This window comes from Phallusia mammillata, chromosome 7 (assembly GCF_965637545.1).
Source record: "Phallusia mammillata chromosome 7, kaPhaMamm4.hap1.1, whole genome shotgun sequence".
NCBI classification, from domain to species: domain Eukaryota; kingdom Metazoa; phylum Chordata; class Ascidiacea; order Phlebobranchia; family Ascidiidae; genus Phallusia; species Phallusia mammillata.
This window is the reverse complement of record NC_137258.1, coordinates 3,815,734-3,834,819: the sequence shown is the minus strand read 5'-3', so window position 1 is coordinate 3,834,819 and position 19,086 is coordinate 3,815,734. Positions and strand designations below refer to the sequence as shown.

The window sequence follows — 19,086 nt, the reverse complement described above, 5'->3', positions numbered from 1 at the left end:
TTATGAACAGATCCGTATATGGTGTCCCAAAGCCTTTATTCATGTTGCACTTGTACAAATTATAGCTGTCTTGTAATAAAATTGCAAAAGTTTAGGTGGTCAAAAAAATCTATCATATTTAAATTACCAACACGACTCCACTTTAAAACTGCAACTTTGATGATTCTAAATAACATGTTAGGCTCCACAACCCTAATACACACATTTAAAAAAGCATTTTGTATTAGTTGATTTCCCATGTTTTGTTCCATACACTTACTTTTTGGCCTTTAACTCTTCATATTTGTTAATAAACTCTTGAGGTTTTGCAGCATTTTCTGAAATACGAACTGTTGCAGTATGGGTGTTAACCTGTACACAAACCAAAACATAAAAGTAAAATTTAAAATCAAATCAAAATTTGAACAATGTATACCTGGGTGGTTCGAAATGGTGTTCGATTTTTTAGCAGAAGGTCTGATATTTCTGCAGCATTCTGTCCCTCACTTGCTCTACAAGTTGCATTAATATGAGGTTGTAATTTGGACAATATAATGTATTGTTTGTAAATCCACGTAAACTAGGTATAGCTTATGAAAAATGATAGTGTGGATTTTTAAACTCAGTCGTTTGGTTACCTAAAAAATCGTTAGTTTAAACCTCAACAACCAACAAATAAACTTACTTTAACAAATAAATCAGCTGATTTGCACAATGGTGAATTCGGAACTCGTCGCTCATGGTCGTAATGTTGCAAAAAATGCTAATTACAAGTTTACAAAAGTAAACACGTTACCAAAACAAACCGACAAGTGTCAATCAAATTTATCCCGCGAGTCGAGTTAGATTAGTCGTAGGGTGACGCTAAAGCACACAGCGACAGGGAAATTTTGCAAAAACCACAATAATATATAAATGTTTAATTCAAAAATGGAATAATATTGTATACAATATTTGCCTTTTAACTAAAGAAATCATTACTGGTGGACAAAATATTTTTTTAGCCTAGAATAGTGAATAATTTTTAACGTAGGCCTACACCTGTTTGACAACTACACTTTTTTACTCTCACGTCCCGTCTTTTTTCTGTGGCCCTGTTTTGCAGGTACCGTATTTACTCGATTGTAAGCCACGGCTTATATTGTTTTTTTTACCTGCCGTTTGCGCGGCTTATAATCGGGGGCGGCTTACATTATTTTTTGGACAACGAGGACCGCTTTCAATCGAGTAAATACGGTAGCCTATTCGTCCAACACGAAAATATTTTATTCGTTTTTTGCACCTAATATTTTTTTAGCGGATGTCAACGACGATTTCTAGTTTTACAAGTTACAATTCTTTTATTTGCGATATGGGCTGCGATTGATTCGCATAAAATGAATAATATACATGTAAGATCAAAGCGAAATGGTAGGCCTACAGAAACACGATAGCCAAGCAGTTAATTGCGTTTCACAAAACTGAAAAACCATCAGTAAGTGCATTAGAAAGTAGGTTTATGTAGCTAATGAGACATTATGAAGCTATTTTACAAGTGCGTATCAATGGTTTCTTTATTGTCCATATCAAAGACCGGATTCAAATGTCCATCATCGCACACGTCATCAGAGCAACACTCAACATCAGATGAACTCGCACTATCACGCTTCTTAACAGCTGATGACGTCATACTGGTGACGTCATCGTCGGTCTGGCCCTTACAACAGCACTTGCAGAGAAGGTACTTGCTCATAAAAGTGTCGTATGGCTGCAAAGACCGCATGGGCAAGGGTAGAAATTCCCAAGTTCTCATTGACGCGGGAAGCCATAAAGGCCTGCGTTTCTGTAGGATGTTTACCACAATCACAAAAATAGCAATGACAGCCACTACTATTATCACAGAGATTAACGCCCACACGTTTGCTAAGGATAGGGCCAGGAGGACCAATGGAAAGACAAAGAATACAGATACCACGTAAAGCACTGCAAACCACCTATATTCAGCAGTGGTGTTGCCTAAAAACTTGGCGCCTGCGATGGGGATTCTCATAAACGGAATAGGATACCACACTAAAATACCAGACAGGTTAAAAAATAAGTGAATAAGAGAAACTTGAAGAGAATACTGCAGCCTAGACGGATCGCTGGCAAGTGCTGCTAAGATACTAGTGGTCGTTGTGCCAAGGTTGGCGCCCAGAGTGAGCGGGTACATTCTTTTTAATTGCACGACACCAATGCCTACAAGAGGGGTGAGAATTGAAGTAAATACAGAGCTGCTTTGAATCACAAACGTCATTCCAGCACCGAAGAGAAGTGCAAGGTATCCTGGAAAAGACAACATTGTAAATCGATAAACATCGTAAATGTTAAAGGCAGCAAATACAAAGACTGCTGACTTCTGCAAAACGTTTTATGATGTTGTTGGTTTCGAATCCGAACAAAGATTGTAGGTTAGGTGCGTTTTAATGTTTTGCCTTTGGAATCTTGTCTTTAACTAAATACTTTGGATCGATTTTTTTAATACTCTACAATAGCAGCCGTCGATTTAAATTCCTAATACATTTTAAACCAAAACAAAAAAAATGTTTTTGTGACGCTGTACTCCTTAACGCTTTTTGTAACGCTTGGAACGGACCTGTTAATGAAAAATAGAAAAAGAATATACACTTTCTTAGGCTAAAATAGCCTAAAACTGACACCTACCTGTAACCCAACCGAATGGGTACCTAAAGTTGGTATTAATAAGCTTCTTCACCATTCTAGACACACTCCCGTGCATCATAGAGTTAAGAACTTTCACCATAACTATAAGACAGGTGCAGAGAATAATCAAAGCCATAAGTAGGAGAATCACACCAGCTACAACATCAGATAATCCAGTGTTTGCAAAGAGAAAATCTTCAGGCGATTCACCTACAAAGCAGAAAACATTTTTTATGCAGTTGTCCAGAATTATGTGACTTTCTGTTTATTTGGTGTTGTTGTCAAAGTTTCTGTGACTTTGTTAAGTTTGCTGTTGTGTTACTTTACAATGTTTATGTTGTATAACCGTCACCAATGTGACCGACTGATCAGACTGCATGCAGCGGTTCTTAACCTTTTATTGGATAGAAGTCGGCATAAATCCCCAAAGTCGCATATTTCAAACACAGATTCTACAACAACAACGAGCTCGAACATTTATTGTAAGTATTAAGCATTTGCCGCTCTTTTTTATTACTAAAAATAAAAATTTAACGAATATACATTTTGTTGCACGTGTATATAGATCATACACCTGTCAATATTATCCACATCAGTTGACAATTAATACACGGCAAATGTTTATTTGCGTTATGTGAAAACTGTGCAATGTTGCATGAAGCTCCGAGTTTTGTTGACTTAGCAGAATCCAAACATTTACACAAGACAGGAGTGCACTTACACATTCGTACTCCCACAGAAACCTTTTGGAGTTCAGTCACGTTTACTTCCGTTGTGATGTTTTGTCCATTAATCACATTAGTTTCGTTTATTAGCTTGGTAACGTTGATATAACCCGATGCAGTTTCACACCAAATCTGATAAAAACACAGAATCCTGAAAGAATCATTAAGATGTGTAAAATCGGTCACTGTAATTTTTGACAGCTCGAGCTGTCTAATTTTCCAGCATAACAATTCTTAGCTACAGTGATTGCGAAACTTATTTGATCCAAAACATGTTTGAATTGTGCAGATGAAAAACTCGACCATTTAGAGGTCATTATTACGGCACAGCTACTTCTGCCAAATGTAATGTCAAGCTTAGTTTAAAGTAGGTAAGTACCGAACAATAACCTTCTCACAAAATATGTTTGTGTCCAAAGTGCCCTGTAATTTATTGTCCTAATTGTTATTGAGTTTTGGAAATGCAAGTGAATCTGCTTAATTATTTTCAAATATTTTTAGCATGACGAAGGAAGCAGAAAATGAAGCTGAAATGCACGGAAAGTGAAAACTTTGAACAGGTTTACTTAATCGTACTTTGATCATACTCGAGTTCTTCTCCAGAGGCACTTCCTGAGCAACCAGAGTGATGACTGTTTTGTTAATTTCCACAATGGACTTGACGAACGGATTTGTGATGACCTGCTCCAAACAACTTACTTGTACTCTAAGCCTATTATCATTTCTTTTTCAAACAATAGCTTTTCAAATATGTGCAGTTTAGGTATTTTCAAATAGTTTTAATTCTGATTCTCTATGTTCTGGTATGCAGCTAAAACTCAACTAATAACAGTTAGAAAACGGTTTGCTTCGTTAATCTTAACGTGTATAGCCTATTTCCATTGCTAGAAATAGTAAATTTGTATTCATAAGGTGAACCCTAAACATAACCTGATTTGAACAGGAAAACATTAAAGAAATTACACGAGTGTAGCGGCCTCTCTCACTACGATTATCATGTTCTTGCATACTACATCGAACGGGCCACTTTGGAAACATTGAAAAAAAATCGAGAACCAAGTACTGCTCTGCAAAAATATAACTCAGAACCTTCAGCATGTCAGGGGCGTCCGCACCCCCTTGAATGTGAAAAGAGTCGATGATCGCCTTCGTCAGCGCTTGAAGGTAACCTGACACAAATTCCAAAGGAAGAAAGACGAGAACGGATAACAGATTGAAGACATCATGGATGGTAGCTCCAGCGAAAGCCCTAGACAGAAAGTAGACAACACACACAAAATCGTTTAAATCGGATAATTAAATAGGCTAGATTAGTTATGTTATCAGTAGTTTCAAACAATTTTGTTGCAAAGGAACCTTTTATTAAAAGTTCAAGTCTGTAAATTCGCAATACCTTATCGCAGCTGTTTTGACTAAATGCTAAGCTTACATTAAAAATAAAATCCATGTTTTGAATTTTGGTCTCAAACATGCTTAAAAACGGTTAATTCAAATCGATTTTTACTACAATGGTATTTGATTGATAAAAAAACAATTCGGCATAAATTTTAGGTTAAAATTGTTGTTTGGAAGCCCACCGTCTGAATTCCTGCTTATCCAGAGACTGCGTTAGCGACACAATAGTGTTGGTGACCGAAGTTCCAATGTTGGCCCCCATCACAATGTAAACGGTATCCTGCACCTCTAAAACTGTGAGGTGAAAGGATAAACATTGTAAAAGTTGCAATGCACGTAAACCACCTTTATTTAAGAGCTTGTAGAAATGGGAACAAGAAATTTGCATCAAACACAGGCTGTTAAAATTACAAAAAAAGTTTTATGTTTGAACCTGGATTATTCTGTATTTACAGCTGTGTGAATTGCTCGATCAGACTAGTGAGCTGTAGTTAATCATTACACTTTTGTTTTATGACACACCTATACGAGTTGGTTTTGTACTGTCATAAACATTTATAAAACCACAAAAATACCGTATTTCTCAAACAACCGAAGTTTGAGATGTACAATGAACATGCTTCCAACGTACAATGAACAAACTCTCAAAATTGACATGTTTTAAATTAAAATGTTTTTTGTAAAAATGTTAAACGCATCGGCGGTGGTGCATGTAAACAGCATAGCAATGTCAATAAAGTTAAACAAGTCTTACTTCCGGAGGCTACCATGGTAACGACAATAGAAATCGATGTGGAAGAACTTTGGATGAGCGCAGTGACCAGCATTCCGATAATTAAACCAGTAATGGGGTTTTTGAGGAAAGACGAGTTGGAAAACAAGTCTCCAGCTGCCTTTCCGGCTACAAAAAAAAGCAAGTGTTACCGTTTTGTTTCTATATCAGTAAAAAAATCTGCTAAACAGGTATTTGGCTATTTGGGGGCAAATATATAACCGTACACTAAATATCTTTTGGTCAGTGAAAACGTAATGGTTTGATTTTGCTAGATATATTATACTAATAAGAGCTGCACATATTCATTGTCTATTAAAACAACAACATCTTTAAACGATGCTGAATTTCAAAAACACAAACCAATCAGTCTTACCCAATACTTGGAAAGCGTCTCCCAGCATGCTAATAGAGCAAATGAACAGGTATAGGCAACCCAGTACAACACATACTTTCACAGTGGAAACCATCACAGTTTGAAGCTTGGCTTTGCTTGTTTTTTCACTCCACCGAACATAGTTTGCTGCAATAACATGCAACTATGGTAAAACTCGGAGCTAACAGCAAATACTTCTCGATGTGTAAAGCGTATAGTATATGTACTAATTGCAAATTTGTATATTGGTTTGATATTCTTTGAAAAACAGATGGGAGATATGTGCAACAAAACTAACCATCATCGAAAACATTTGCATTCCAGAAATCATCAGGTTTTGTTTCTTTACCGGTCTCTGTCTCTTTTGCTTCATCTAAACAAATAATACATGCACGTATCATGATAACATATAGAATTACAAGGTATACAATTATAAGTGAGCTTATATCTATAAGTTTAAAGACTTTAAAAATTGGGTTTACGAAACCAACTTGGTTTATAACTTTGCTTAGTTTAGAATTGCTATTAAAGTAGCGTAGATTGGTTTATTATTTTACTGATAAAATTACCAGCTGGTACAACTAAACGCGCATAGTATTTGCAATATTATGATGGAAAGTATATGAGACATTATACAAACAACAGACAGTCTGCATCCAGAAGCCAACTGCTTGTGCGCCATCATTCAAACGTTCGACAAAGGTATAGCTTCAATTGATCAGTTTATGCCAGTTTAGTTTTTTTTAAATATGTTTTGCAACCACACAAAACTTACCGTCTTTTATTACTATCTCATCAACAATGGGTGACGTCGAACTTGTGCTGCATACCAGTTTTTCACGCATTTTGTAAAATCAATAATGCTAATTGAAAGACTACACTAGTTTATAAACGTTAATGTTGACCATACATATAACATTCAACAAAGAATCATAACCTTTTTTCTTTCGTTTACCTTTCGTTTGAAGATTTCGTATCTTTAACACACAAATGCAGCATAACTTTAAACTTGTTTTACATACTCATATCTACCCGTAAAGCATGTCAAGTTCACCCCTTTAAAGGTACATTTACCATCGATGAAAACCTCACTCTAACATGCTTGCAACGTGTGTGATCGTTGCGAAACCGAGTTCGATTCACCAAAACAAATAAACGGGTGATGTCACTTAACACATTGGGAAATACAGTTTCGATATATATACAGCTATAGCTGTTCTGTCAAAATGGGAATAAAAGAGCTATTCAAGCCAATTTTGTTTGCAATAACCAAACAGCACAAAATGCTGATTGGACAAGTTTCTCGATTTTGTGTCGTAAACGCCATTAAAAAAACTTTACGCCAATCGTAAATGTATTTGCTGATGTGGGGTTTATCGATTGTAAACAAGATGTCAGCCAGACTTGTGACGGGCACAACACAGTGGACATATAAAGTTACCTTTGCAGCACATAAACGACTTGGTTTGGGTAATATTTAGCTATTTTGCTGAACTTAAATTTTATTACAAATTTGCCAGGTTTGTGGTTTGTTTGGATTCAAACATAGAAATCATGTCTTGCAAACAAGTCCACGACTAAAATTGATATTCGAATTTCTAAAATTGAGAGCTGGATTCTGCCCAGTATTTTTACTGGAGCCAGCCTCACCAACGTTGGCGCCAAACCGTGAGGCATTTGGGGATACATTTCACGTCAACTGGCACGAGTTTCAGCCACTAGGTGGTCGCGATGTGGTCACGCACATCGATTCTCGGCTACGTCAGTTAGGCAGAGCCCACACTGCTCGCATTGTGGAACCACATAGCGACAGAGTGGAAAAGGTGAATCGACACCATTCGTACCATTCGTGTAAGGTTGTACCAGAAGTTTTTTGCCTGGTTCATCAATCAAATAGTAGTCCAAAGGGACGTGTCACGGTATCAACCGCGCCAAGTCACGATCGAGGCCTTATCTTTAAAAAAAGCTAAAAGCATTAAAAAAACGTTACTCCTAGAATATTTTGAGGCGCATGGCATTTGCTAAAATCACGCGGGGCGATTTTTTTGCTTTTTTAGCATTTGCACGTTAATCTGTTGTTAATTAGGCGTTTTTGCGACTGTTGCAGTAAGATGAGCCAAGTGGCCTTTTAAAGTTCGTGTTGTGTTGTGCAGAAATGTTTGCAGAGTATAAATCGGAACGTCTCTCAGGGTATCATTCTATACTCACGGTACCAACTATTAAAAGTCTTTAGGGTTTTTAGAGTTCCTGTTCCAGCTAATCTCTAGCAGTGTGCTCAGAACTATGCTGTGAATGTGATTGGGCGCTTTTTAAGCATTCCATTTGAATGAATAAACCAGCGTTTTGGGGGTCCGCGGTCCTTTGGGGTCCGTGAAGTTTTTACACTACAGTTTTGCTCAGAGGAGTCTAAAATATTATTTACCGAACCTGTGAAGTACAAATTCAACAAAAACCTTATTTTCATTTTACCAAAGTCTTGTAATATTCAGAATCCGACCGTAAGAAAAATTTGGACAACCTGTTGTGTTCTCTGTTATTATTTCATTTTAAAGCCTAGGCAATAAATTCCTGAAGCGATAAAAGAGATGTTATGCTGTATTGTTGCAAATAAGTTCAAGGACAAGCTTTAAAATCTTTTTATTTCGTTTGCTAGCGGTGTTGTGGTAGTAAACGTTATAGACTTTCGTGGCTTCAGTGATAAGACCAAAATATATTATTGCGTTTTTTTGTGTGTTTAACAAACTAAATAGGCGTTTTAAAGCATTGACTACTGTTTAATACTGAAGTGACAACATTAGCCAAAAGATAGGATAAAATAAGTTTAAAACCTTCTCATTTTATTTGCTTGTGTAATTGCGGTCATGTAGTTAAATACCCTTCAGTGGCCCTCGCTTATCAGATCAGAATATATAAATTTTAGTGCGTATCAACAAACTAATCTAGGCGTTTACAAACTGTGACTATTGTGTAAGATCGTGGTGTCAACAAGCTATAATTGTTAAGTCAGTCTAAATTTTCTTTGATGTTCTAATAACAAACCGTTTTAATAAGGATCGTTTTTTGTGAAACCGTTTTGCTGAGGAAAGCCAAAGAAAAAATATCTCATTTGAAACCGATATTAAACACTTCGTTTAAATTATTTTATTTTTACGTTTCACAACTTTTTATCGACAGCGCGCCTACTACTTGTTTGCCTTTTGCAGAAACTTACGGTGCCTATTTATTAAGGCGAAATATATATTTCTGTTATTAAAAGAAACGATTTATGCTTTTTATCTGTTTTTATGAAACAGTCCAATATTCTACTGATCAGAAGCAAGAATCTTTCTTTTATACATTTTATTGTCTGCGGAAGATTCGTTAAATAACAAAACTGTTTCAGCTAAAGTTCATGGAGATAAAGATTGTATCCATATTAAAAAACATTCACCGGCCATTGCTACGTTTTAAGATTATCGTTTATCTGTTTATCCATTTCAGCTACAAGTAGCAGGAGTGCTAAGTTCAAAATAGTTCTCGTTGGTTTACGCGATAGCAAACCCATAAAAAGTTTAAGTATAACTTCAAGTAAGAGAGAATAAAACTTGAGGAATGATTTTTGTTCTTGTCAAGTAAAACACTAATAATTAAAACCAGTTTAAATCTGTTTGGAACACTATATGCGGGTCTGTTTATAGGTTTAATGGTAAAAATAACGGCCCGAATAGACGTAAAAAGCGACATGCTTTATATTTCAAACGTTTCGTCAAATGCTCGTGCCCTCATCTGTTTGTCTGTTGCTTAATAACTTAGCATTTAAATAATCGCAAAATATAATTTCCAAAGGCAAATTTTCAAAGCAAATGCCCAAAACAAAACAAAAGCGAAAAACAAAAATTTCATGTGCTTAAGATTTGCCGGTAGATGAAAGTAGCTTTATCAAGATATGACAGCGACATAAGCTTACGCACTGTAGCTGCGCCTGCGGATACACATCACCTGAAATGCGGGTTTCGCTCATCTTGTGTGCTGACGTGTAGTTAATCCGGGTATTGTATCACTCACATTTAGAAAAATATCACATTTAGAAACAATATATCATCTTGTTGGTTCTTTCCGAAAATCAAAAATCTTAACTTTCCTCCAGCTCATGGTGTGAGTCATATACTTAGAAAGTGTAAAGAAAGTTTTCGATTTCAAGTTTCTACTTGGTAGGTGGTGGGTTGTTCTGTGTTTTATTACGAGGTAAATAAAATTCCAGTGTTGAACGAATGTTTTTGTGGGCCAAGGAGGGAGGTTACATATGTTTTAGCTCTGCATATTGTCAACTGTCTGACAGGACCGCATTTTGTAAACAACTGAAATATTTAAAATTCGAAATCGTGTTTGTCTAGGATAAATTGCAGATAGTTTAAAAAATTGGTTGTAGCGAGGCTGAATTTTCACCATAGAGAAGTTAATGTTACGAATGTACGAAAAGTAGTATAGTATATTGTAAATAGGTGTAAAAAATGAAAAGTGACACGTAGAATGTGAGCAAATGCGAAGTTAAAGATGTTTCGTTAGTTATAAAACACTGGATTGACAAAATAAGATCTGTATTTTTATTATGGAAAGATATGCTTTCTTGACAAAAAGTGGAACAATCTTGCTCCCCAATGCGCCCAAGAGCGTGGGAAACTATAATAAATAATAAAAAAAATGCTTTCTTAAAAGGAACGAAAAGAATTCGTTTAAATTCAGGCAAGGGAAAAAGAAGAGCAGCAAAATAACTTTTGTTTGTTTATACATGCGCTTTTTTAAACAATTTTTTTCTTCTGATTATGACGAACGTTGCATTCTATGGGAAGTTTGTTTGGCTTTGAATTTGAGTTCTTGTGGTTACACGCATTAGTGACGTCATTTTTCGTGTCCGTCACCTTGTATTTTTGTAAAACTCATGTTGCTAGACGTCGATCACGCCCTAGCCACGCCAGTATCGAATGTTTTCCACTGATTCGCGGTTCACATGCAAACGTGTTTCCGCCAATGTTTGGTTACGTAAAACCTGCTTTATTTTAGGCAGGAAATGTGCAGAAGTCATGAAAACTTTTCCAGTGCAATCAGGAGTTTCGTGTTTTAAACTGTCGATAATTTTTGCGAGTAAAGACTTTCAAAACATGTCAGTCTGCATATCACAACGGTTTGTTTTCGCTACGTTTGTCTGGAACAGTGGTTTTCAAACTTTTTCATTATTTTTTCAAAACGATCCCTTTGCCATTATATCGAGGACTCGCGGACCTTAAGCTTGAAGGTGTATTTTAGAAAAACGAAAGTAGATTTGCAGAATTTTAGCTTATTATGCGAAATTACGCATAACAATGATCCAAAGGCGGCTTGTGACATCACAGACAAGACAGAAAACATCACGATAGTGCGCGAACAATTGCAGTTTTGCTAGTTGTCATGCAATAAAGGCTATTGTTTAGAAAAAAAAACAACTGATTCAGTGTCACAAACTGCTAACGTTTTTGCCATTTTATATGTTATTAAACTTGTTTTAGTTGAGGCCCTGTTCGGTGTGACCATCTCAACTTTGGTTTTAGCGGTAAGCCGTCAGTGCAGGGTGACCTGGTATTTACCAAGTTAGGGGCGGTGATCCCGCTATAATCGTGGTTAGGGTTGGGTAAGCTTACTTTATTTAGTAAAAGTTAATCATCTCGCTTTTCCCAACTCCTAGGCCAAATTCGGGATCCCCTAACTAATTTCGGTTACACAAGTTTCAAGTGAACAGAAACTCACTCAGGCATCAGTTCCTTGTGCTGTGATGTCATTTTAGCGTAACATTTAGTAGTTTTGGCGCTTACGGCGTCATATGCTGTCCTTTTCCAATTTGTGTTGACTTTTGCTTTACAAAACCCGGTATCGAAACAATGACGTAGTAGTGGCGTGAGCGTGACATCACAAATTAATCAATAAAAACGTCATTGTCAACTTCTGCTCAGCTATGTCACATCTAAATTTTTTGGGTATACTATAGTATTTCTATTTAAGAGCACATGCACAGTTGTAACAAGCAATTTAGTAAATCGTTTTATGTTTTAAATAAAGCAAAATTATGGAAAACAATGCAGATTTAAGTCTAATTAAAACAAAGTAAATTAAAAAAACTGGTATATCGAGGTCTTAGCTGTCCAACACATTTAATTCTTGATTGGCGTTTTTGCGACTGTTGCAGTAAGATGAGCCATGTGGCCTTTTAGAGTTTGTGTTGTATTCTGCAGAAATGTTTGCGGAGAATAAAATTTAAAAGTTTGTCAGGTGTATTTTTTCATACTCAATGTAGCAATTATTAAAAGACTTGAAGGTTTTTTAAACTACAGTTTTTCTGAGACAAGTCTAAAATATTTTTTACCGAACCTGTGAAGCAAAAACTCAACAATTTTTTTTTATTTTACCAAAGCTTGTTTTGTATTCACAATCCGACCGAAAAGAAAATTTAGACAACCTGCTGTGTTCTCTGTTATTATTCCATTTAAAGCCTATAGACCAGTGGTTCTTAACTTTTTTCCTTGCTGCACCCCTTTCAAATCACCAACCAATTTTAGCACCCTCTTTTGTAATTGCTTAAATAACAAAACCATTGTAATTTAGTTTTTATACAGCACCCCCGCACGCCCTAGGAACAGTTCTAGCACCCCTTGGGGGTGCGTACACCCCTGGTTAAGAACCCCTGCTATAGACAATAAATGTCTGAAGCGATAAAGGAGATGCTATGCTGTACTGTTGCGAATAAATTCAAGGACAGGTTTAAACAAGTTTTGAAATCTTCTTGTATTTGCTAGCGGAATTGTCGTATTGACGTTAAACAGCCTTCAGTGACTTCACTTAAGATCAAAATATATTAGTACGTTTTATTGTCTATTAACAAACTATATAGCCGTTAAAGCTTTGACTACTGTTTAATAGTGAAGTGACAACAGCAGCCAGGGTAGGATAAAATAAGTTTAAAAATCTTCTCATTTTATTTGCTGGTGCTATTGTGGTAATGTTGTTAAATACCCTTTGATGGATCAAAAAAAATTGTAGTGTCAATAGGCGATAAGTGTTAAGGCATTCTAAATTTGATTTGATATTTTAAAAACAAACCGTTTTAGTAAGGATTATTTTTTGTGAGACAGCTTCGCCAACGGAAAGCCAAAGAAAAACAAAATTTCGCAATCGAAACCGGTGTAAAACACTCATTGAAGAAGGTCATGTCATAGGCGCCGAGTAGGCGGTGGCGGGGTGGCGCCGCCACCTTGGGTTTTTAAAGCACGGTGTCGGCCAACGTGGATTTTGGTAAGTTTGTAGCTTTATCGTACGAAATATCGTCAAATCTAAGGAAATTGGGAACAATTTTGCTTTAGAACAAGCGTGCTGGCGATACAGCTCAAAACGTGACTTAAAACTCCAACCTGTTTTGGTTAGTGCCTTGTTTATGACGTCAAACACACAATTGTCTGTCAGTGAATGTTGGACCTTTGTTGTATACAATGCAAATGTGTTGTAATAAATGGGTAAACCTGACAACATTTTCAAACATTGCTAAGCCAATGACAAACGTTATAGCAACGTGTCACACTCGCAGTTGTAAACTAAACATTATTTCAATTTTGTAAAAAAAAAAAATTCAGATTTTGACGAACGTTGCATTCTATGGGAAGTTTGTTTGGCTTTGAATTTGAGTTCTTGTGGTTACACGCATTAGTGACGTCACAAAAAGTGACGTCATTTTTCGTGTCCGTCACCTTGTATTTTTGTAAAACTCGGCGCCTATGGGTCATGTTGCCAGATGTCGATCACGACCTAGCCACGCCAGTATCGAATGTTTTCCACTGATTCGCGGTTCACATGCGAACGTGTTTCCGCCAATGTTTGGTTACCTAAAACCTGGTTTATTTTAGGCAGGAAATGTGCAGAAGTCATGAAAACTTTTCCAGTGCAATCAGGAGTTTCGTGTTTTAAACTGTCGATAATTTTTGCGAGTAAAGAATTTCAAAACATGTCAGTCTGCATATGACAACGGTTTGTTTTCGCTACGTTTGTCTGGAACAGTGGTTTTCAAACTTTTTCATTATTTTTTCGAAACGGTCCCTTTGCCATTATATCGAGGACTCGCAGACCTTAAGCTTGAATGTGTATTTTAGAAAAACGAAAGTAGATTTGCAGAATTTTAGCTTATTATGCAAAATTACCCATAACAATGATTCAAAGACGGCTTGTGACATCACAGACAAGACAGAAAACATCACGATAGTGCGCGAACAATTGCAGTTTTGTTAGTTGTCATGCAATAAAGGCTATTGTTTAGAAATAAAATTAACAGATTCAGTGTCACAAACTGACGCCAAATAAGATTATAAAAGTACTTCAACCTTTTCGCGGACCCCGCAAAATTGCTTCACGGACCCCTAAAGGTCCGCGAACCCCAGTTTGGGAACCGCTGGTTTGGAAACTTCCATAAGAAAAAAAAATGTCTCAAAAATGTATGATAAAAGTTCATGGAGATAAAGCTTGTATCGATATTAAAAAAAACATTTGCTGAACATTGTTACCTTTTAGGATTAGTTCACTGTTTTACCATTTAAGTTATAACTTATTTGACAAATAGTGTTATCTTCAAGGTAGTGCCTCGTTGGTTTATTCAATAGCAAACCCATTCCAACGTGAAAAATCAAAGATTGAAACTTATGTATGGATATAAAAAAATAATCAATTTAAAAACTTTTCCAAGTTGATTGTTAACTTGACATTTAAGCATTTGCAAAACATAATTTTTAAAGTGCAAATTTACAAAAGCAAAACCCCGAAACAAATTAAAAGCGCAATTTTATGTGGATTTGCGTCAAGATTTGCCGGTTGATTAAAATAGCTTTACAAAGATATGACAGCGACATAAGTTTACGCACTGTAGCTGCGCCTGCGGCTAAACATTACCTGAAATGCGGGTTTCAATCATCTTGTGTGCTGACGAAAAGTTAATATGTGTATTGTATTACTCATTTAGAAAAAAATCACTTTCATCTTGGTTCTTTCCAGAAATATATAATCTTAACTTTCCTCCAGCGCATGGCGTGAATCATTTACTAAGAAAGGGTAAAGAAAGTTTTCGATTTTAAGTTTCTACTTGGCAGGTGGTGAGTTGTTCTGTGTTTTATTACGAGGTAAATAAAATTCCGGTGGTAAGCGAATGTTTTTGTGGACCAAGGAGGGAGGTTACATATGTTTTAGCTCTGTACAGTGTTTTTTTAAGGTGTTTTGGGGGACCGAAACGGTCTCCCAAAATTTGGACTTGCAACTACAACTACAGTTTTTGGTATTTAAATGAAACACTTGCGGTCTCTTAAAACTACTTAGCGGTCACCCAAACCAAACCTTAAAAAAAACCTGTCTGTATATTGTCAACTGTCTGACAGAACCGCATTTTGTAAACAACTGAAATATTTAAAACTGGAAATCGTGCTTGCCTAGTGGGATAAATATCAGATAGTTTTCAAATTGGTTGTAGCTAGGCTAAATGAATTCACCACAGAGAAAAGTTAATAGTACGCATTTTTTAAGTGTTATAGTATTATATTGAGTAGAAACAGTAAAAAGTGGCACGTAGAACGTGAGCATGATGTTACAAATTCAATCAAGAAAAACGTCATTGTCTACTTCTGGTCATCTATGTCACACTTAACTTTTTGCGGTTGTTTTTCAGCAATTTAGTAAAGCGTTTAACAAGCAGGACCCCATTTTGCAATATGTTTCAAATGTAGCGAATTATGGAAAACAATGCAGATTAAAGTCAATTTCAACCAGGGGTCGCCATTCCGGGGCCCCGGAGCCGCATGCGGTTCTTTAATCCCTCTGATGCGGCTCAGTTTTTGAAATTACCAACTGTTTTGATAGCACATTCTGTTACGATTGTGCCTGGTACAAAAGTCGAAAAGGAAAATCCCATTGCAATAACATAGGCGGGTTCATTTGCTCTTACCCCTGACAAGACTGATTTGCCAAGTGTGCCTAATATGCAAGGAACTAAGTAACAACAAAAAGTCGAAAGTAGTAAGACAAAAACGTTTTTGCATCGAAACGGCTTTGTGTCCCCGATGTGAAATTAATCCGAATGACTTTTAGAGTGGTAAAGGTTGGCGCCCCCTGGCCTATTAGAACAAAGTAAATTAGGAAAGCTGGTGACAGAGGCCTTAGCTGTCCAAGGCATTTAAAAAACTCTACTTCTAGATTATTTTTAGGAAAATAATGACATGCCTAAGACACGCTAAAATCACGCGAGGACGATTTTTTCGAAATTTCCTTGGTTGTTTTAGCATCTGCACGTTAATCTGTTGTTGATTGGCGTTTGTGTGACTGTTGCAGTAAGAAAAGCCAAGTGGCCTTTTAGTGTTTGTGTTGTGTTCTACAGAAATGTTTGCGGAGAATAACTCGAAACGTCTCTCAGGGCAGTGATTTTCAACCGGTGTTCCGCGGAACACTAGTGTTCCGTGAAAGATCGTCAGGTGTTCCGCGAGAAATTTGCTGGTTTGAATATAGGATTCTAATGTTTTAGACTTCTATGGTTTGAATAGTGTTTTATGTCAAACACCGGTCGAAAATCACTGGTTTAATACAATAGGCGGAAATAGGTTTTCTTTTATGAAAATAATTATCCGCCATACCCGATTGGAATGTTCTGTAGTGATTGGCTTCATATATTGTTGTGTAATATTAAGACTCGTTGTCTAATAATGAAATAGCTGAATCGCGGGTAAATTGCTGACCGTTGGTGCAATTTAGCTTTGGGTGATCTTTAAAAATAATATAACATTTAAACGCTGTTTCAGTCGACACGAGATTCAACCAATTTTCTGACGTTCAGCATAATTGCTTGCGCGGAAAACGATGAATCACGGAACAGTCAGTGCTAGGCGAATATTGTATTTAGGTACAATACTAGTTTCAATGATACGTTTTCGTAAAACTTCCTCCGACTTTAATAGCGCTATATGAGCGTTTTCATCCGTTTTAGTGATTACGTGATGTGTGATTTAGTGTCACCCTAAGCCTTTTGTTGTTTCATTGCATCAAAATTTCGTTTGGTGTTCCGCAAACATATTTTAATGTATAAAGTGTTCCGTGGCTCAAAAAAGGTTGAAAAACACTGTCTCAGGGCATTGTTCCATTCTCACGGCACCATTTATTTAAAAGTCTTAAGGATTTTTTACACTACCGTTTTGCTCAAACAAGTTTTAAATATTCTTTACCGAAACTGCAAAGTAAAAGCTCAACAAAAACCTTTCGCATTTATTAATGGCTTGTGGTATATTTTGAATCCGACCGTGCAGAAAATCTTGAAAACAACCTGCTGCGTTCTCTGTTATTATTGAAATTTGTGGTCCAGACAATAAATTCCTGAAGCGATAAAGTATATCTCAAGCTGTACTTGCGCATAAGTTCAAGGACAAGTTTAAACAAGTTTTAAAACCTTTTAGCTTGATTTGCAAGGGGTATTGTATTGACGTTAAATAGACATCAGTGGCTTCACTTAGATCAAAATATATTAGTACGTTTTATTGCATATTAACAAACTAATCTAGCCGTTTTTAGGCTTTGACTATTGTTTAATTTTGCAGTGACAATTGCAGCCAAAAGATAGGATAAAAAAAGTTTAAAAATATTCTTATTTATTTGCTAGTGGAATTGATGAAATGTAGGTAAATAGCCTTTAGTGGCCTTTACTGATCTAATCTAATCGTATTCAATTTGAAACTGTTGTTTAATTTTGTCAACAGGCAGTATTGTTGAGACATTCTAATTTTCATTTGATGTTTAAATACCCAAATTTTTTGATAAGTACTATATGTTCAACATTGTATGAGACCGTTTTGCCAACGGAAAGCCAATAAAAACAAAATATCGCAGCAAACCAATGTAAAACACTCTTTCAAGACGGTCATATTGCCAGACGTCGATCACGCCCTGCCCTAACTACGCCAGTTGTGAATGTTTTTCACTGGTTCACAGTTAATTTGCGAACGTTTTTTCCCCAATTTTCTAATGCATAAGACCATTTCCGTTATGAATTGCAGAACGTGCTAGGTTTAAAATAGCTTCTCGTTCGTTTATGTAATAGCAAACCCATGTCAGGTTTTAAAAAAATAACTTAAAACAACAAAGATTTAAATCTGTGGCATGAAATTTTTGTTTCTTTTTAAGTTTAGTAATCTCATGTATGCTTAAAAAATTATTAAATTTAAAAACCTAATTTTCTACACCAATCACAAAATCTTTTTTTTCACAAAATCTTAAGTTCCAATTTACCAAAGCAAACGCTCAAAACAAAACAAAAACGCAATTTAATGTAGCAGATCTTTGGGTTAAGGTATGCCGACAGACTTAAATAGTTTTTCTAACATGTAACAGCGACATAAGCTTACGAACTGTAGCTGCGCCTGCGGATACACATCACCTGAAATGCAGGTTTCACTCATCTTGTGTGCTGACGAAAAGTTAATATGTGTATTGTATTACTCATTTAGAAAAAAATCACTATCATCTTGGTTCTTTCCAGAAATATATAATCTTAACTTTCCTCCAGCGTATGGCGTGAATCATTTACTAAGAAAGGGTAAAGAAAGTTTTCGATTTTAAGTTTCTACTTGGCAGGTGGTGGGTTGTTCTGTGTTTTATTACGAGGTAAATAAAATTCCGGTGGTAAGCGAATGTTTTTGTGGACAAGGAGGGAGGTTACATATGTTTTAGCTCTGTATATTGTCAACTGTCTGACAGAACCACATTTTGTAAACAACTGAAATATTTGAAACTGGAAATCGTGCTTGCCTAGTGGGATAAATATCAAATAGTTTTCAAATTGGTTGTAGCTAAGCTAAATGAATTTACCACAGAGAAAAGTTAATAGTACGCATTTTGTAAGTGTTATAGTATTATATTGAGTAGAAAAAGTAAAAAGTGGCACGTAGAATGTGAACAAATACGAATTTCGAGACGTTTCGTATAAAACACTGGATTTACTAAATACATTCTGTATGATTATAATAGAAAGATATGCTTTCTTAAACAAGAAGAAAAGCATTCGTTTTACATCAGACTGGGGAGAAAGAAAAAAAACGTGCCATTATAACAAATTTTCTTATTTTTGCATTCGCAGGCTGGTG

The 19,086-nt window shown here is 36.1% G+C and overlaps 2 protein-coding genes across 2 annotated transcripts in view; both read right to left on the bottom strand.

Annotated features, from left to right (window-relative positions):
* Positions 1 to 831, bottom strand: part of LOC145238126 (gamma-tubulin complex component 2-like) — a 30,664-nt gene extending 29,833 nt beyond the window's left edge. The window contains exons 1-3 of the mRNA XM_080101196.1: positions 665 to 831; positions 416 to 491; positions 260 to 351 (exon numbers count right to left, since the gene is read on the bottom strand). Coding sequence (XP_079957322.1) covers positions 260 to 351; positions 416 to 491; positions 665 to 720 — 224 coding nt within the window. The 5' untranslated portion in view covers positions 721 to 831. The remainder of the gene's footprint in view (positions 1 to 259; positions 352 to 415; positions 492 to 664) is intronic.
* Positions 832 to 1,299: 468 nt separating this feature from the next.
* LOC145237725 (sodium-dependent phosphate transport protein 2B-like) lies at positions 1,300 to 6,774 on the bottom strand. The gene is made up of 10 exons (XM_080100696.1): positions 6,705 to 6,774; positions 6,228 to 6,302; positions 5,930 to 6,076; positions 5,536 to 5,682; positions 4,964 to 5,075; positions 4,476 to 4,635; positions 3,963 to 4,067; positions 3,383 to 3,518; positions 2,662 to 2,871; positions 1,300 to 2,283 (listed from the first exon to the last, which is right to left on the bottom strand). The coding sequence occupies exons 1-10, from the start codon at positions 6,772 to 6,774 to the stop codon at positions 1,508 to 1,510; spliced, it is 1,938 nt and encodes a 645-aa protein (XP_079956822.1). The 3' UTR covers positions 1,300 to 1,507.
* Positions 6,775 to 19,086: the final 12,312 nt, after the last annotated feature.

What these genes read in the sequence shown, in the direction of transcription:
- LOC145237725 (XM_080100696.1), bottom strand. Translation starts at nt 6,774, where the DNA reads ATGCGTGAAAAACTGGTATGCAGCACAAGTTCGACGTCACCCATTGTT. An exon ending in TGAGATAGTAATAAAAGACG is followed by an intron (nt 6,303 to 6,704) that starts GTAAGTTTTGTG and finishes TTATTTGTTTAG; the next exon opens with ATGAAGCAAAAGAGACAGAG. An exon ending in TTCTGTGGGAGTACGAATGT is followed by an intron (nt 2,872 to 3,382) that starts GTAAGTGCACTC and finishes TCTGCTTTGTAG; the next exon opens with GTGAATCGCCTGAAGATTTT.